General features: G+C 40.2%; 1 protein-coding gene across 2 annotated transcripts in view; it reads left to right on the forward strand.

The window, feature by feature from the left end:
• Il1rl2 (interleukin 1 receptor-like 2) overlaps positions 1-15508 on the forward strand; it is a 46955-nt gene that overhangs the window by 6808 nt on the left and 24639 nt on the right. For both annotated transcript variants that reach the window (XM_017596259.3, NM_133575.2), the window contains exons 5-6: positions 8312-8474; positions 11718-11789. In XM_017596259.3, coding sequence (XP_017451748.1) covers positions 8312-8474; positions 11718-11789 — 235 coding nt within the window. The remainder of the gene's footprint in view (positions 1-8311; positions 8475-11717; positions 11790-15508) is intronic.

Raw genomic sequence — 15508 nt, forward strand, 5'->3', positions numbered from 1 at the left:
TGTATATGTGTGTATATGTGTGTATATATGTGTGAGTGTGTGTATGTGTACTCCTGCCTACCATGGCATGCATGTAGAAGTCAGGGTAATTGCGGGGCTCAGTTTTTGCCCTTCACCATGTGGGTTCTGAGGTTCAAACTCATGTCTCTACGCTTGGATGCAAGCCTCTTTACTGATAAGCCTTATCATCAGTCCTTTGTTGAGGTTTTTCTTTAAAGAGCAGAGTGTTCGTTGGGGCCACATTTGACTTACTTTTTCCTCTATGTGGGTTCATGGCTCACCTATCTTCTCTTCCTCGTTTTGCATGCCCACTGTGCCTTTAGTCAGTCTGATATTTGTGTGAACCCCTGTTTCTGAGCACTTTGTTGTGTGGCACGCTCTCTTTACCTTTTACTTATTGTGACAGTAGTCCCATCTGGACCGTTCTCTACAAACCCTCTAGCCTTAACATTCTCCTGTGATAAAGAGTAAAAATTCACCTGCATGGGTACACAATTTCATAATCAAATCGCTTGTTTTTGCAGCAAGCTTTCTGGAATTTAGCTCCTCTTTTGCTGGACTTACCGTGTTGAAAATATGGCAGGGTTCCTTTCCGTGTTCTCCTTTGAGCCCCTCTAGTCTCCTGAAGTACTTTATGTTCCTACCTGGATTTTAAAATCAGTGCATTCACTTTCACAAAATAATCTTAGGTTGTTTTTAATTATAAATTAAGATTAATATAATTACAGGATTTTTCTCATTTATTTTTTCTTCTTATAAATTTGACTATATAACCTTCCTGCCCTCCCTCAAGTTCCTGGCCTCTTCTTTCATTAATTGCTATTGCATCAGTAGATGTATATGTATCCATGCGTATATGTATATACATATGTTCCTAAATATAACCTGCTCAAACTGTATAATATCTTAGATTTTAATTAAATGGTGGCACTCAGAAATGTATCAAAGATTGATAGCTTTTACAACTTTGAGTCTTTTAAGCTATGACATATCATTCTCTCCCATTTAAAATTACTTGTGTACATACATTGCTAGTGCTAAATTTATTCTTGGTGAACTGGTGTTTACTGATACTACTGTCTCAGTGTGGTTGTGTTTTCCTACTCTGTGTGTTGCTACTATAGGAAAATACAATTTCTTTTTGTACATTGGCCTTGTATCTAATAACCTTGGAGGGTTCCTGTCTTGTAGCTCGACTACCTGTCTAGCAGCTCAACTTCCTGTCTTGTTTGTTAGTTTGTTACTCTTTCCAGGAGTTTGTGAATCTTAAGGATGTTGTGGAAATATTAACTGAAGACCTTATAAATCCGTTTTTATTAGTTTGTTGTTTGATTTATCAATTTCTGTTCTTGTCTGGTTCTCACTCCTTTGTTTGACTTTTGGTTTTAATTTGCTATTATTTTTATGAACACTGTGAGATAGAATCTTCTCTCATTAAACCCAAGTTTCTGATATATAGGTTTAAGGTCATGGCTTCCTTCTAAGCCGCATCTTGGTTGACCTCTGCAGGTTTTGATCTATCATTCCATAAGCAATCCACTCAAGTCGTTCTGATTTTCCTGGTAATTTCGTCTTTGACTCTAGATGTTTTTGAAGGACTTCTTTATTTGCCAATGTAGCAGTGTTTGGGTATTTTTAAAAATAACTTTCCTGTTTGTGGTAGATGGCAGCATGACAGAGAACACATTCCAAATAATCTCAGAACTTTGAAATTTGAGGCTGGCTTTTGGACTAGCACGTATTCAACCTCTGTAAACGTGTCTTGTGTGTTGAAGAGAATGTAAACACTGAAAGTCGGGCTCGTAGATGGTGTTATGCAAGCCAGTGAGAGAAAAGTGTTAACGTAAATTAGTGTAGTTATTCATTTCGCTGTACATCTGACATTATTAATGTCTGCACTTTGCTTTTGAGATATTCTTTACAGGGATATTTTAAGTTACCCTGGCTTCCTGCTGCATTGAGCTTCTGAAGCCTTTTTGATTTTTCTAGAAGTCTGCCTCCTTTGGTACTGATACAGTAATACCAGCTTTTTTGTGGTAGGTGGTGGGATGCAGAATCTTTTTTTTTTTCTCTGTTTTTACCTTTACTTTTTTCTTTGTATTTGTGTAGTCTTGGGGCATATTTACTTTTAAGTAGAAGGTGTTTGGGTTTTTAAAAGCTCTGGACTGGGATTCTTTACTCCACGTATTTTCTCTGTGACCTTTTAACCCTTTTGCTGCTGTTTCCCATCAGTCATTCTGGTTCCGAACTCATTTCCTATCTTTTTCTTATTGTTGCTTTGAATCAAGCATTTACTATTCATGTTTATTTTTATGAATTTCACGATGGATATCTTCAACTACTATTGGCTGGTTACTTCATCCACAGTCAACCTCAACTTACTGCAGTTCTATATGAAATAGTACTTATTGCCTTCTGAGGAAATGAGGGGCTTTAGAGTTTTAAACTCTCTCTAGCAGGATTTTGGCTTATGTGCTACTATAGCTGTTGATTTTAATTTTCTGACGATGGAAACACCAAAGGCATTCTGGTTACAGGTGATTGAAACTCTTCTCGCTTTTCTTTACACATTTAATTTTACCTTCTTCTGTAGTCCAGCCATTATCTCCAAGCTTGTGTCTCGAATCATTTTTTTTTTAAAGATCTCTTTATTTCCAGCTTATGTGTGTCAGTGTTCTGGATGAATGTGTGTGTAACAGAGGCACTACCCACGGAGACCAGAAGAGAACATCAGATCTCAGGAGCTACAGATGATTATGTCCCCGAGTGGGAGCTGGGAACTGAACCAGGTCCTCTGAAAGAGCGACAAGTGCTCCTAAGTCTTAGCCTGAGAGGCCTCTTTCCAGCCCTTGGAATGATTCCATGTAATATTCATGTGCCCAACTAACATCCCTTAGAAAATTTATGAATTTTCTTAGTGCAAATTATCTCATTTTCTGAAAATGTTTTTATTTGTCCTACCTGTATTTTTTTTGATATTTTTGTAAACTATCTTCATGGGTTGACGTTTATTTTTGCTCTGCGCTTTCAAGCCATTCAAGAGTTTAGTATTTCCTGTATTTTTCATGCTCTGTGGACTTTTCCATTCCTGTCTTTCTGCCCCCTTTGAAGGTAATATGCCTGAACCTATGAACTCCTTAAAATTACCCTCCTTGACTTTGGAGTTTAGTAGTATTACTCTGATGAGTTAGGAGAGATTTCTCATCCACTTTGCGAATGCCTTTTGAAATATAGTGTATTGTGTTTTTCTCCATTATTTCTTAGTTACTCCTTTCTTTTGTATTTTCGTAAATACTTATTTTCTTTTTGTCCTCTTTGGAACTCTAATTAAATACATATTAAATCCTTTATTTTTTTTAAAAAAGAAATGTGTTTTCTGACTCTCACATGCATTTTCCTGTTCTAGGATTTTGTGTGCATTTGCCTAAGTGGGAATTTCTTCCTGGCTTGCTTTCCAACCTTTTATTCTTGGGTGTGTAAAACTGTCTATTAAATCCATTCATTCGCTTAATTTTAGCTATTGTAATTTTCAATTCTCTGCGTAGTTTTTCTTCTCCCACTTTGCATGTGTGTATTGTGGATATTTTTGCATGTGTATGGGCATGTGTGCAAGTGTGTGCAGCAAGTTGGTGCCTGTTCAGATTCACCCTCAATTGCTTTTCTACCTCATTCTTGAGGGAAGGTCTCTTAATTAAACCCAGCACTTAACCATGTGGCCAACGTTGCGAGTAAGTTAACTCTGTGGATTCCGTGTCTCTGCCTTCTGAAGCTGGAATGACAGGTGGTGGCCGTGCTCACCTGGCATTGAGCTGGGTTTCCACAGATCCAAATTCTGGCCCTCAAGCTTGTGGAGCTAGCACTTACAGCACCGAGCCGGCTACTCAGGAGAGGAGACGAGAGGAGGGGAGGGGAGGGGAGGGGAGGGGAGGGGAGAGGAGGGAAGTGTAAGTCTATGTGAGTGTGTCTGTGTATGTGTCTGTGTGTATGTCTGTATGTGAGAGTATATATGAGTGTGTCTCTGTGTGGTGTGTGTGTGTATGTGTGTGTTGTGTAAACGAGACATAGACAACAGGTGATTTCCTCTGTCTCTATCTTATATTTAGAAACAACACTGACTTGACTGGGCTGGCCAACAAGCCCCAAGGATCTGCCTGTCTCCTGTGTACCTCCACACCCAGCGGTTTTTTTTTTATGAGTTTATGGGGAGAAAGCAAGGTCCTCATGTTTTCATGTAATTTGTAGTTGTCATTTTCATAATGCATCTAGACATGGAGGAAGTCCCCTGCACTGCTGTTAAACCCCTGGTCTTCAGGAATGGCCAGGTTTTAACCCTCAGAAACCCTTTGTGGTTTGGGGGTTGTCAATAGTCTATTTGTTGCTGAGTCTGTCTTCTGTCCATCTGTCTGTCTTAGTTTGTGGTTTGGGGGTTGTTCATTGGTCTGTCTTTTGCTGAGTCTCAATCTGTCCTTGTGCCTGTATTTATTTGTACCTGTTTGGTGACTTACTGTCTCTTGCTCTGTGTCCCTAACTAAGTGTTTTTGTTCTGTATTTATTGAACATTGTAGCATCCCATGGGACAGGAATGAGGGCTACTTTACACAAATTTTCAACAGAGTTTTACAAGGGATTAGGTCACTGACTCCAACTGATCCCAAAGCACTCAGTTCTAAAAAGTATACCATTTTCAAACTATATCTGTATGTTGTACCCAATATTTATGGTAGACGGTTGTATGTAAGATCACCTTACACCCATTTGATGTTTTCGGGATCTACTACCATAACATGCATACATGCACACATTCCTCTTTGCAGCAGGGAAGTGGAATAGTATGTAATTTAAATTTACAGGTATGTACTAACTTACGTTGGGACTGACACATGGGGAATCCAAGGCAAGTAAAGTTGGCTGTTGTGTGATTCTCTTAAAGGTAGGTTAAAACCAGGCTGAGCACACAGCAAGAGATCAGGATAAGTCTTGAGAGGATCTTAAGGTGCATAGCAACTTGGCTATATGGCCTAACAGAAGTTCCAGTCTCTCAGAAATAAGACCCATTTTCGTAATAATGCCTCTCCATAACAATCTAACTGGAAAGCTATAGATGGCTGCCCTCGTTGTTATTGTTTATGCTTTAAATCTCGATGGTGAGCTATCCCCACTTGGAATTAAAAAAAGAAAAAAAATCAAACCAGTGGAAAGTTTGTACCCTCCAGTAGATTGGGAAAATGGCACTTCCGGTCCTTGCAAGGGGCGGGATGATTCTTATACAGCAAGGTCGGTGTTAGTGTGATTGGTCATGTGGATAATTGGATGAGGCAATGAGTCAGAGTTGCAGTTGCTCAACCGTGAAGCACAGCACAGATCGTGCCTCGCTGGGAACTTCTCAGTTAAGCCCATAGGAGAGAAGTTTTCCAAGTCTAAGGATTCAAGCCTTGTGACTCTGAACCCCTGAAGAAGTAGATCATGAAACTCATACAACAGCAAACTAAAGACAAACCCCACACCATAGAACACAGGTAGACAGAAGAAACAAGGTGGGAAGAAGAGAATTCAGATGTGAGTTTGCTTTGGGTCAAATCAATCCAAGGGTTAAGTGCTGGATTTTTTTCCATTAATGTGACAGACACGTTTTGGTACTCCTGAGGTCAGCCTTAAAGTGTCTAATGAATACATACTGTGAATAATCTAAGCCCAAGGTGCCATATAAATTTATATGTCTCACCACTCCCCTATTTTATAGGATATATCTAACTCTGAAGATACATTCTCCAACACTCTTCTGAATGCCTCTTGTATTCAAAATGCTAATTTTATTGTGAGGAGTGATACCTTATCCACCCAATCCCTAATAGAAGGTCCCATCTACTGGTGAGCAGTTGTCAGATGGTAACTAGTGTTGTTTCTTTACACAGTATCTATTGAAGCAATTTATAAGAAATTTAGGAAGACAAGTTGTAAATGAGCATTCTGACATTATTCATGACCTGCCCATGCAGAGTGGATTTATTCTCCTTCTCTGGGGTGGAGATTTAGGACTCACTCCTCTGTGACAGGCTAAGTAATGAGAGGATGTACCACTGAGTTGGTTACATGTTTATTGAATTAGAATTTTATCTGTTTTAACTATTAAGTTGTGGTCTTCATGAGGACAGTAAATGCATCTAATTCCTGCATGGCCAAAGCCTCTCGTTGTGCTGGAAAAGATAGGAACTCAGATATTTGAATAAAAAATGTACTCGACTAGCCAAGCAGTCTCACCGTGGAGTGGAGTTCCTCAAAGGAAGGGACAGGTTTGACAAGTGTGAGAAGTGGGTGTGTGCGGTAAAGGCGATTAGCTGGATACAGTGAGTTACTAGAGCAGGGAAGGTAGATGGAAGGTGGCTCATTTGGCAAGATGCTTGTCTTGAAAGCATGAGGACCTTGTTTTCTCCCCATAAATACATAAAAAAGGCTGGATGTGGAGGTGCACAGGAGACTGGCAGATCCTTGGGGCTTGTTGGCCAGTCAGCCCAGTCAAGTCAGTGTTGTCTCCAAATACAAGGTAGAAAGAGACAGAGAAAAACACCTGATGTCTATGTCTCGTTTACACACCACACCACACACACACATACACACACACCACACAGAGACACACTCATATATACTCACACACAGACACATACACAGACACACTCACATAGACTTACACACAACACAGACTCACACACAACACACACAGACACACAGATACACACATACAACACACACACAGAAACACATAACACACACAGACACAGACACAGACACACAGACACACACACATACACATTGGAGGGGTGTGTAAGCCTTTTCTAAGACACATAAATGGGAACTTTTCATTGTCTGTGGTTGCTGGAATGACAAGAGAGAAAGGTGTTTCATAGACTAATGATTGGTAGTTGTGTCAGTCCTGAAGAAATTCTATGAGGTGTTCTCATTGTAGACTGATGCATGCTCTCTTTGGTCACTTAGGTCTCCTATTAGTTGTTATACCCTGGATTCTATAAAGCAAACTCTCTCATGAGTGGGGAGTCGAGTCTCTTGTGTGGTTGAAGCAGTCATTATCCATTTCACCTGGGCTTGTGATGCTGGCAAAGGCACTTGGCATCATGGGGTGGGAGTCTGCAGGGAGAGATGGGACTTGAGGTGGAGAACATTCCTCAGCTGTAGCCGTTCTCCATGAAACCTTCAAAACTACACATGTTTCATTCTTCTCAACTCCTATTGGACTTAGTGTTTGTATCACCCATTTTAGTGTGTAAAATATTCCTTACCAAGTCTTCTTGCGATAGAAATAAAAGATCTCTCTCTCTCTCTCTCTCTCTCTCTCTCTCTCTCTCACACACACACACACACACACACAGAGACAGAGAGACAGAGAGACAGAGACAGAGAGAGACTAAGTGATGAGTGTCCACACTCCTTTTTCTCTATGTCAATTGTCAACTTGAATTGATTGAGAAGTACCAAAGAATTTAAAGAACACCTTTGGGTGTGTCTGTCACGGTATTTTCAGTGAAGACTAATAAGAGGAAAATACCTGCCCAGAATGTGGGTGGCACCGTCCCATAGTCTATGCTCCAGATGAAACAAATAGACAAAAGAGAAAGCCTGCTGCTGTCATTCTTTCTAATCCTGGCCTCGGAATGTTCTCCCATGCCCCGCCCCACACTTCTCCAACTTCTGAAGCCACAAGTACATTAAATCATGTCTTCTTTAAGTTGTTCATGTCAAGTGTTTTTGATAAAGTGACAAAATGTGACTAGCACAGTAACCTCCATCTTTTTGTCCATTAATCCAGTTACTGTCCATCCATCCATCCAGTCATCCATGTATCTGTCTGTCACTTATTCTATCTATCTATCTATCTATCTATCTATCTATCTATCTATCTATCTACCTACCTACCTTTCTATCTATCTATCACCTCTGTCATATTTCATGCATTATCTTCTGGTTAGATGGTTAATATCTAAGATTTAGGTTGTAAGTGACTAAGTAGATATTGGGCAATGGCTTTCAATCTTCCTGAAGCTGTGACCCTTTAAGACAGTTCCTCATGTTGTGAAGACCTCCAACCATAAAACTATTTTGCTGCTCCTTCATAGCTATAATTTTGCTACTTTTATAAATCATATGTAATGGGAATATCTGATACATGACCACAAGGGGCTGCAACCCCCAGGTTGAGAAACAGCGATATAGACGTGTTTCCCCACACTTCATGGGGTGATGCTAACAGAGTGACTAGAATTTGCCAGCACTCACTCCCTTCTTGTGTGTGTGCCTTTAGGGTTGTGAAGAGATTAAAGTGAGCAAGAAGTTTTGCCCTACAGGAACAAAGCTTCTTGTTAACAACATCGACGTGGAGGATAGTGGGAGCTATGCATGCTCAGCCAGACTGACACACTTGGGGAGAATCTTCACGGTTAGAAACTACATTGCTGTGAATACCAGTAAGTTTTTTTTTTTTCAAATATGGTTGCTTGGTTCTCAGCTTTACGGGAGCCAGATGACTTCCTGTTTCAGGTTTTGGAGATTGGATTTTGACTTTGCGGAAGAGTAGCAGAGCCCCAGCCGTGTTAGATCAGAGGGCCAGAGACTAAGACCGATGGACAGAAATGGCTGGGCACAAACAGCTGACTTTACTTTAAAAACAGAACATTCAAAGCTCTTAGCTGGAGATCATGAAAGAGATCGTGTAACAGGGGAATTTCCTGGCTGCCTAGCAAAGTGTTGGCGTTCAACAAAAGGTAGATAGTGCTAATACTACACTGTTTCCCATCATCTCTGCTGGGTGAGTGTTGTGCTGGATCTTTCCAGGGTTGGTCCTGCCGCAGCCTCAGAATCTTTGGAGTTCAGGGTTTGTGGATAGGGTCCTTAGATAACCTACTGTGTCAGGCCAGTCCTTTTGGGAGTAGTCATGTCACTGCCCTATCACCGCCACCCATTGTCTTTGAATGCATAATAGTCTTCAGACTGTAAGGGAGTGCCTTAGATGAAGCCGAAAAAGCTTCAAATACTCAGCTGGAGCAAATTCTTACATAGTGCAGAAGGAGCGACTTTTCAACAACCATAGAGATCATTAGAAGCATCATCAGGGTCAGAACTGTGGCCTTTGATACCCAGGTAAATATTTTTCCTTCTTCTCTACACACTGAGTGAAGAATTCATCTCTTATTGGATGGTTCTTCCACTAGGGCCTTCATGTTTATTACTACACTTAAGGAAATACAGCTTTCTTTTTCTTTCAGATTTATTTTTATTTTACATGTGTCTATGTTTGCCTACATACATGTCTGTGTATCACTTGCATGCCTTGTGACCAAGGACATCAGATACCCTAGAACTGGAGTACAGATGTTTGTAAGTCACCATGTAGGTGCTGGGAACTGAACCCAGGGTCTGTCAGTTAGTGGCTGCGTCTTACCATCTTACTATCTCTCCAGCCACAACATAGCTTTCTTTTTTCTTTAATGGAGTTGTACCGTTGGACCATCTGCTCCCTTGGTGGTTTCTTGCTGCTTACCTGGGCTGCTCCGGAAAGCATCAGGGTGGATAGTCAGAGATCCTGCCATTTTCTGTATCTCAGCCTTGTTCTTCCTGTATCACAGTTCTTTCTGGCTTATCCTGCACTGCTCTTAGCTGAAATTATGAAATTTAAATATTTAAGATATAATTTTAATATATAATATTTTATATAATTTAATATACTGTATAAAATAATGAGTACTCAAAATAAAATATTTAATATATAAATATAATAAAATAAATATGCATTATAACATATGACATATGATATAATGTATAATATATAATGTATCATATAATATATGATCTATGATATATATGATCTATGATATATGATGATCTATGATCTATGACTATATATTATATAATATAATATATGATCATATATTATGTAAGTATATAATATGTTTAGAATTTTATATATAATTAATATATAAATATTTAAATACTTTTGGATACTCTTCACTTTTGATTTTCTACCTTGTCATTGTCATTAAGAAAACAGGTTGTAGCTGATTTTGTGATAGTCCAGTTCTTGATCTTTCCTGTTGATGGCATCTTCTGGAAGCCCCTCACCTTGCTCCTATTTAGAGCCCCCACTCTCTCCTAGGAACAGATCCATTCATTGACTGAATAGTTGACCACCACAATGCTTAGTCTTATATGAGTAGCTAAGGATGTTTCTTAAAAGGTTAAATTCATGCGATGCTGTAGAATCTAAGAGTCCTCAAGCCACATCAATAGAATCAACATTTATGTACCGTCATGAGGTATGAGGCTGGTTTCTGATGGGAGAAACCTGCCACAGGATGTTTTGAAGAAAGAGAAGTTGAAGCAAGCCTAGGGTCTGGTAGACCCCCTAGGATACATTAGCAATCCAGAAGAGTGTTGATAGTCTGGGCTTGAGTACAGTGATTATCTAGTGACTCTTCATGGAGGGCCTAGGGAACAGGCCCTATGCCAGGTAGAGAGGAAGTGATGGGGGTGGAAAAAGCTGTGTCATGCCATGACAAAGCTTGCCGTCTGAAGGCGGGGGAATCAGAGACAGATGTTAGACAATCCACTACGAGACGCGTCATTACAGAGGAGATAATTGCTTGCAGATATTCCAAAGTAGTATATTGATTGATAAAACAGCCTAGGTGCCTACAGACAGAAGACAAGAAGCTGTGGAGGCCTTAGGATAAGAGGAACCATGTTGTGTCTGAGGGATAGAAGACAGACAGGTTGGGTTGGGTTGATGAGATCATGGCAGGTAATGAGGTTAGAGACTCAGTCAGGAGTGAGGAGTAGGTGGAGTTTGAAATCTAGACTCTCAGAACAATGGTGAGCACCCAGTGGGGTTGATGGCCTGAGAGCCGCCAGTTCGGTATGCTTTTAATGTTGGAAGTATCTGGCTGTCCCCCAGAGGGAACATCAGGACAGGGGTTAGGGGCCGGGTGCAGATGTTCAGGTGAGACATCATGCAAGCATAGGCACGTGGTAACATGGATGATGGGAAGATACAGCTACTGTAAAGCATCTCCAACACCTTTTAGTGTTACTTCAGCAGAAGGGAAGAGAGGTCCTGGGTTCTAGGCCTTCGGGCATATGCTGCTGGGTGGAAGGTGACATTAGCCAATGAAACGAGACAGCTCAAGGGGAAAGTAGGTGTTGGAGAATTTGGTCTTCAGCAAGTTGAGCACAAGGCATGCAGGGAAAGTGGAATAGGTCATAACCTCTGTCGGTCTGGAACTCAGAGCGAGTTCTGGAGTTAAGACTTCCTGAGGACTGTCTTTCGGAAGGCAATTCAAGCTGTGAGCAGATAAGATAGAGTAGAGAACAGAAGACAGATGGTTCAGAAGTAAAGACTGAGTAGCAGATTGGGAAGCGTTAGAAGGCTAAGTGTGTTACGCTGTGTGGGGTAGAAGTTCAGGAGGACAGTGAGAGAGTGGTTGACTGGAGTGATCTCCTGGTTTGATGTGTGTGACCTAGTAGATGGTGATCATTGGCTACCTGGCTCTACTCATGAATAGTAAACTGAAGAGCTTTATAGAACGTGGTGATATTTCGGTCATCCTGATGTCACACACTTAACTTTTCTTGACCAATGTTTTTGAAGGTCTTCTCTCCATGCATTAGGTTTTTGTGGTTCTGACACAATTCTTGTGGGTGTGATTTCTTATCAGAGGAAGTTGGGTCTGGAGGAAGGATCCCTAACATCACGTATCCAAAAAACAACTCCATTGAAGTTCAACTTGGTAAGTGAGAAGCTGTTGGAGCTGTCCGGTTACCATGGGTAATGCTCGCTGCACCTACTACTTCAGTGGATGCATTCAAAGATCAAGGTAGAGACAATTCCTCTACAAGGCTAATTTCCAACTTGGGTGATTCTGAGCTCACCAGGGGAGTCTCACTGAGTTCTGTGAATGCAAAGGCAATGAGAACAGACATGAAGTGTGAAACTCCAGCTACGAAATAATCTAGATCGGGAATTCTGGATTACGTTATCTTGTACAGGAAAGTACATTCAAGGAGTAAGGGAAATAGCTACATTACAGCCTTCATGTACACAGTAAAAGACCAAAAATTCAATGCTTCAGAACAGAGACCCTCACATGTTCTTAATGTAGAGGCAGTGCCAATAGATAAACGTACTGAGAGCACTTTCCTCAGACTCAGTCAATGTCATACTTCAGTTAGGGTTCTATTGGTCCAATAGCATCCTTTTCCAAAAGAGACATGTAAAAGTTCATGGCCCAAAAGATTAAAAATAACACTAAGAAGGTATGATTTACAAAAATCATCATAAAAAACAGTCTGGGTGTTTCAATCTGATAATCTTTCAAGAAAGACCCCAATGAGAAAATAACAAAGTGAGTCACTTTATTCACTGCAGTGCCTTTCAAAATGCTTTGGTGTTGATACTGGTGATTGAATCAATGGCCTCACACATACCGGACAAGCAGTGTACCACAGGGGTTTATCCTGGGTCCTTTCACTTCTTTGTCTTGAGACTAAATTTAACTCACTCTCTATTCCAGGCAGGTCTTGAATTTCTCATTTTCCTGCCTCAGTTTCCCAACGTACTGCTCTACCAGGCCTAGAAAAATAGAATTTTTATGCCACCATGTGTCAACTATGTAAAGCTAAAAGTCTTAGAAAATACAAGAATACAACATGGCAGGACAATTGTCTCTACCTAAGAGGGAACCTTGATATAACTGAAGCTTTGCCAAGTTTATTAGGCAGGTGAAAACCCAATGGATTGGAGACGCCACCTGAGGAGGGGACATTGTACAGTTACAGTGTAGCATCTGGGAACCTGTAACTAAATTCAAAACAAATGAAAAGCCCACCCGTTAGATATGTGAGATAGCCCATTAGTTACTTAGCTTTGTTCTAGTTGGGTTACAATGGCTGCAATGAAACTCCATGACCAGAGCAAGTTGGGGAGAAAAGGGTTTGTGCAACTTACACCTCCATAGCACTGTTCATCATCAATGGAAATCAGGATAGGAAATCAAACAGGGCAGGAACATGAAATCAAGAGCTGATGCAGGGGCCATGGAGGGGCGCTGTTTACTGGCTTACTCCTCATGGCTTGCTGAGCCTGCTTTCTTATTGAACCCAAGATCATCAGCCCAGGGATGGCACCACCCATCATGAGCTGGGTCCTCACCCACTGATCACTAATTGAGAAAATTCCCTACAGCTGGATCTCATGGAGGCCTTTTTCTCAATTAAGGTTATGTCCTTTCAGGTAACTGTAGCTTGTTTGAAGTTGACACAAAACCAGCCAGGATAGCATGATTTAGTTACTCCATAGCGTAAACACATAAACACATAGAAACATCATGTTGTACTGTTTAAAAATATACCATTCCTATTTTTTTCAATTAGAATTTTAAAAATCTAAAAGAAAGAAAAGTTAAACAAACCACATTTTCTAATTATTAGCTTTTTTGGTTAGAAGTAAAGTCATAGAGTCCATTCACAAAATACTGCCAGTGAGACACTGCCAATCAAATGTAGTGGCACGCGGCCAGTGCTGCTCCCAAAAGATATTGGTTTTTTAATACCATTATAATTAAGTGCAGGAATAATCAAAACACTTAGGTTTCTTTCTAAACAGCAACTAAGTAACAAAGGTGAAAGTAGAAACAATGTATTTACTGCTTCTGCTAATGGTGGTAGTGGAGGAACAGGTCTCAGAGCAGGTTCAGGAGGAAGGCCGGTGGCTGTGACAGGAAGGACTTAAACCTCCAAGGAATTCAAACACCAAATAGCAGACTCAGAAATGTGAACATCTGCAAAACAGTGCTAAGGACAAACAAATCTGCTTGAAAGGCCCAGGTCAGATTGTTTTTAGACGCTCTTTAAAATGGTTGGAGAGCTCTGAAATCTTAACAGCACACTGGTGTACTGACTTCCTTGCCATGTGGACACACACAGACTTCACAGACACCTACGAAGACTAGCTATTAATAATTTAATCAACTTTGTCTCTCCATTTCTTTTGAAATTTGTAGCCAATATATTTAGAAAATTAAAAAACTTGCAGGGGCTACAGCAGTGGGCTACACCTGTGGGTTGTGACTCCATTGGGAGGGTCACATATCAGATATTTACATTATGGTTCATAAGAGTTGGAAAAAAGTCACAGTTATGAAGTAGCAATAAAATAAAAAAAATATGGTTGATGTTCATTGCAACCTGAGAAACTCTATTAATGGGTCTCGGCATTAGGAAGATTGAGAACTACTGGGTTAGACAGACAGCTCTGCAGGCAAAATGTGGAGTAAGCATGAAGTCCAGAGTTTGATTGCTAGAAACCATGTAAAAAAGCAGTGTGTGGTATCAAATACTTATAGGAAAGGTACAAACATGTACATCCCTGGGGCTTACTGGTCAACTAGCCTAGCTTATTTGGTAAGTTCCAGGCTAATGAGAAATTTTAACTAAAAAAAAAAAATAACATGGGCAGTTTCTGAGGGATGACACCTTCACATGCCATACACACATGCAAACACATCCCCCATACATATAAACTTACCAAAACACATACCTATACCCACAATGTACATACATATACACACTATGCACATGAGAGGCAGGAATAGTGAAGATTTTAAGAAGGAGGGTAAGCATAATCATGTTGAAGGATTTTTTTCTATGTAACTATTCTAAGAAAATGATCTAAAAATGCCATAATAACTAGTATTTTTACTTTAAGACTCTTCTGATACAATAAAACCTTCAAAGCCGGTTTTACACCTTTGAATTACTAGTCTAGTATCTTGATATTAACACGATATTGTTGTGTAAATGACTCTGCCAGACTGTTTTCTTGGGGACAGAGGTACTACAGAGGATTACGTGTTGGCAAATGTTTGTCCCATTGGGCACTCCCCTTTGCCACCCATCTCTGATGCACCAAGAGCACCTTTTCCAAGAATTTTGGTATAAATATGTTGATATCAAGACAGATATTAAGGCAAAAGCTTTATTATTAGGCCAGTAGAGGTGTGATGACAAAATTTCATTTTTGAATATGTAAATACTTAATATAGGGTGGCCTTAAAAACTTGTACACATCATGATGCTGGAGGACTTCAAGAAAGACGTGAAGAACTCCCTTAGAGAACAAGTAGAAGCCTACAGAGAGGAATCGCAAAAATGCCTGAAAGAATTCCAGGAAAACATAAATAAACAAGCAGAAGCCCATAGAGAGGAGACACAAAAATCCCTGAAAGAATTCCAGGAAAACACAATCAAACAGTTGAAGGAATTGAGGATGGAAATAGAAGCAATCAAGAAAGAACACAGGGAAACAGCCCTGGATATAGAAAACCAAAAGAAGAGACAAGGAGCTGTAGATACAAGCTTCACCAACAGAATACAAGAGATGGAAGAGAGAATCTCAGGAGCAGAAGATTCCATAGAGATCATTGACTCAACTGTCAAGGATAATGTAAAG

Source organism: Rattus norvegicus, chromosome 9 (assembly GCF_036323735.1).
Source record: "Rattus norvegicus strain BN/NHsdMcwi chromosome 9, GRCr8, whole genome shotgun sequence".
Classification (NCBI taxonomy): domain Eukaryota; kingdom Metazoa; phylum Chordata; class Mammalia; order Rodentia; family Muridae; genus Rattus; species Rattus norvegicus.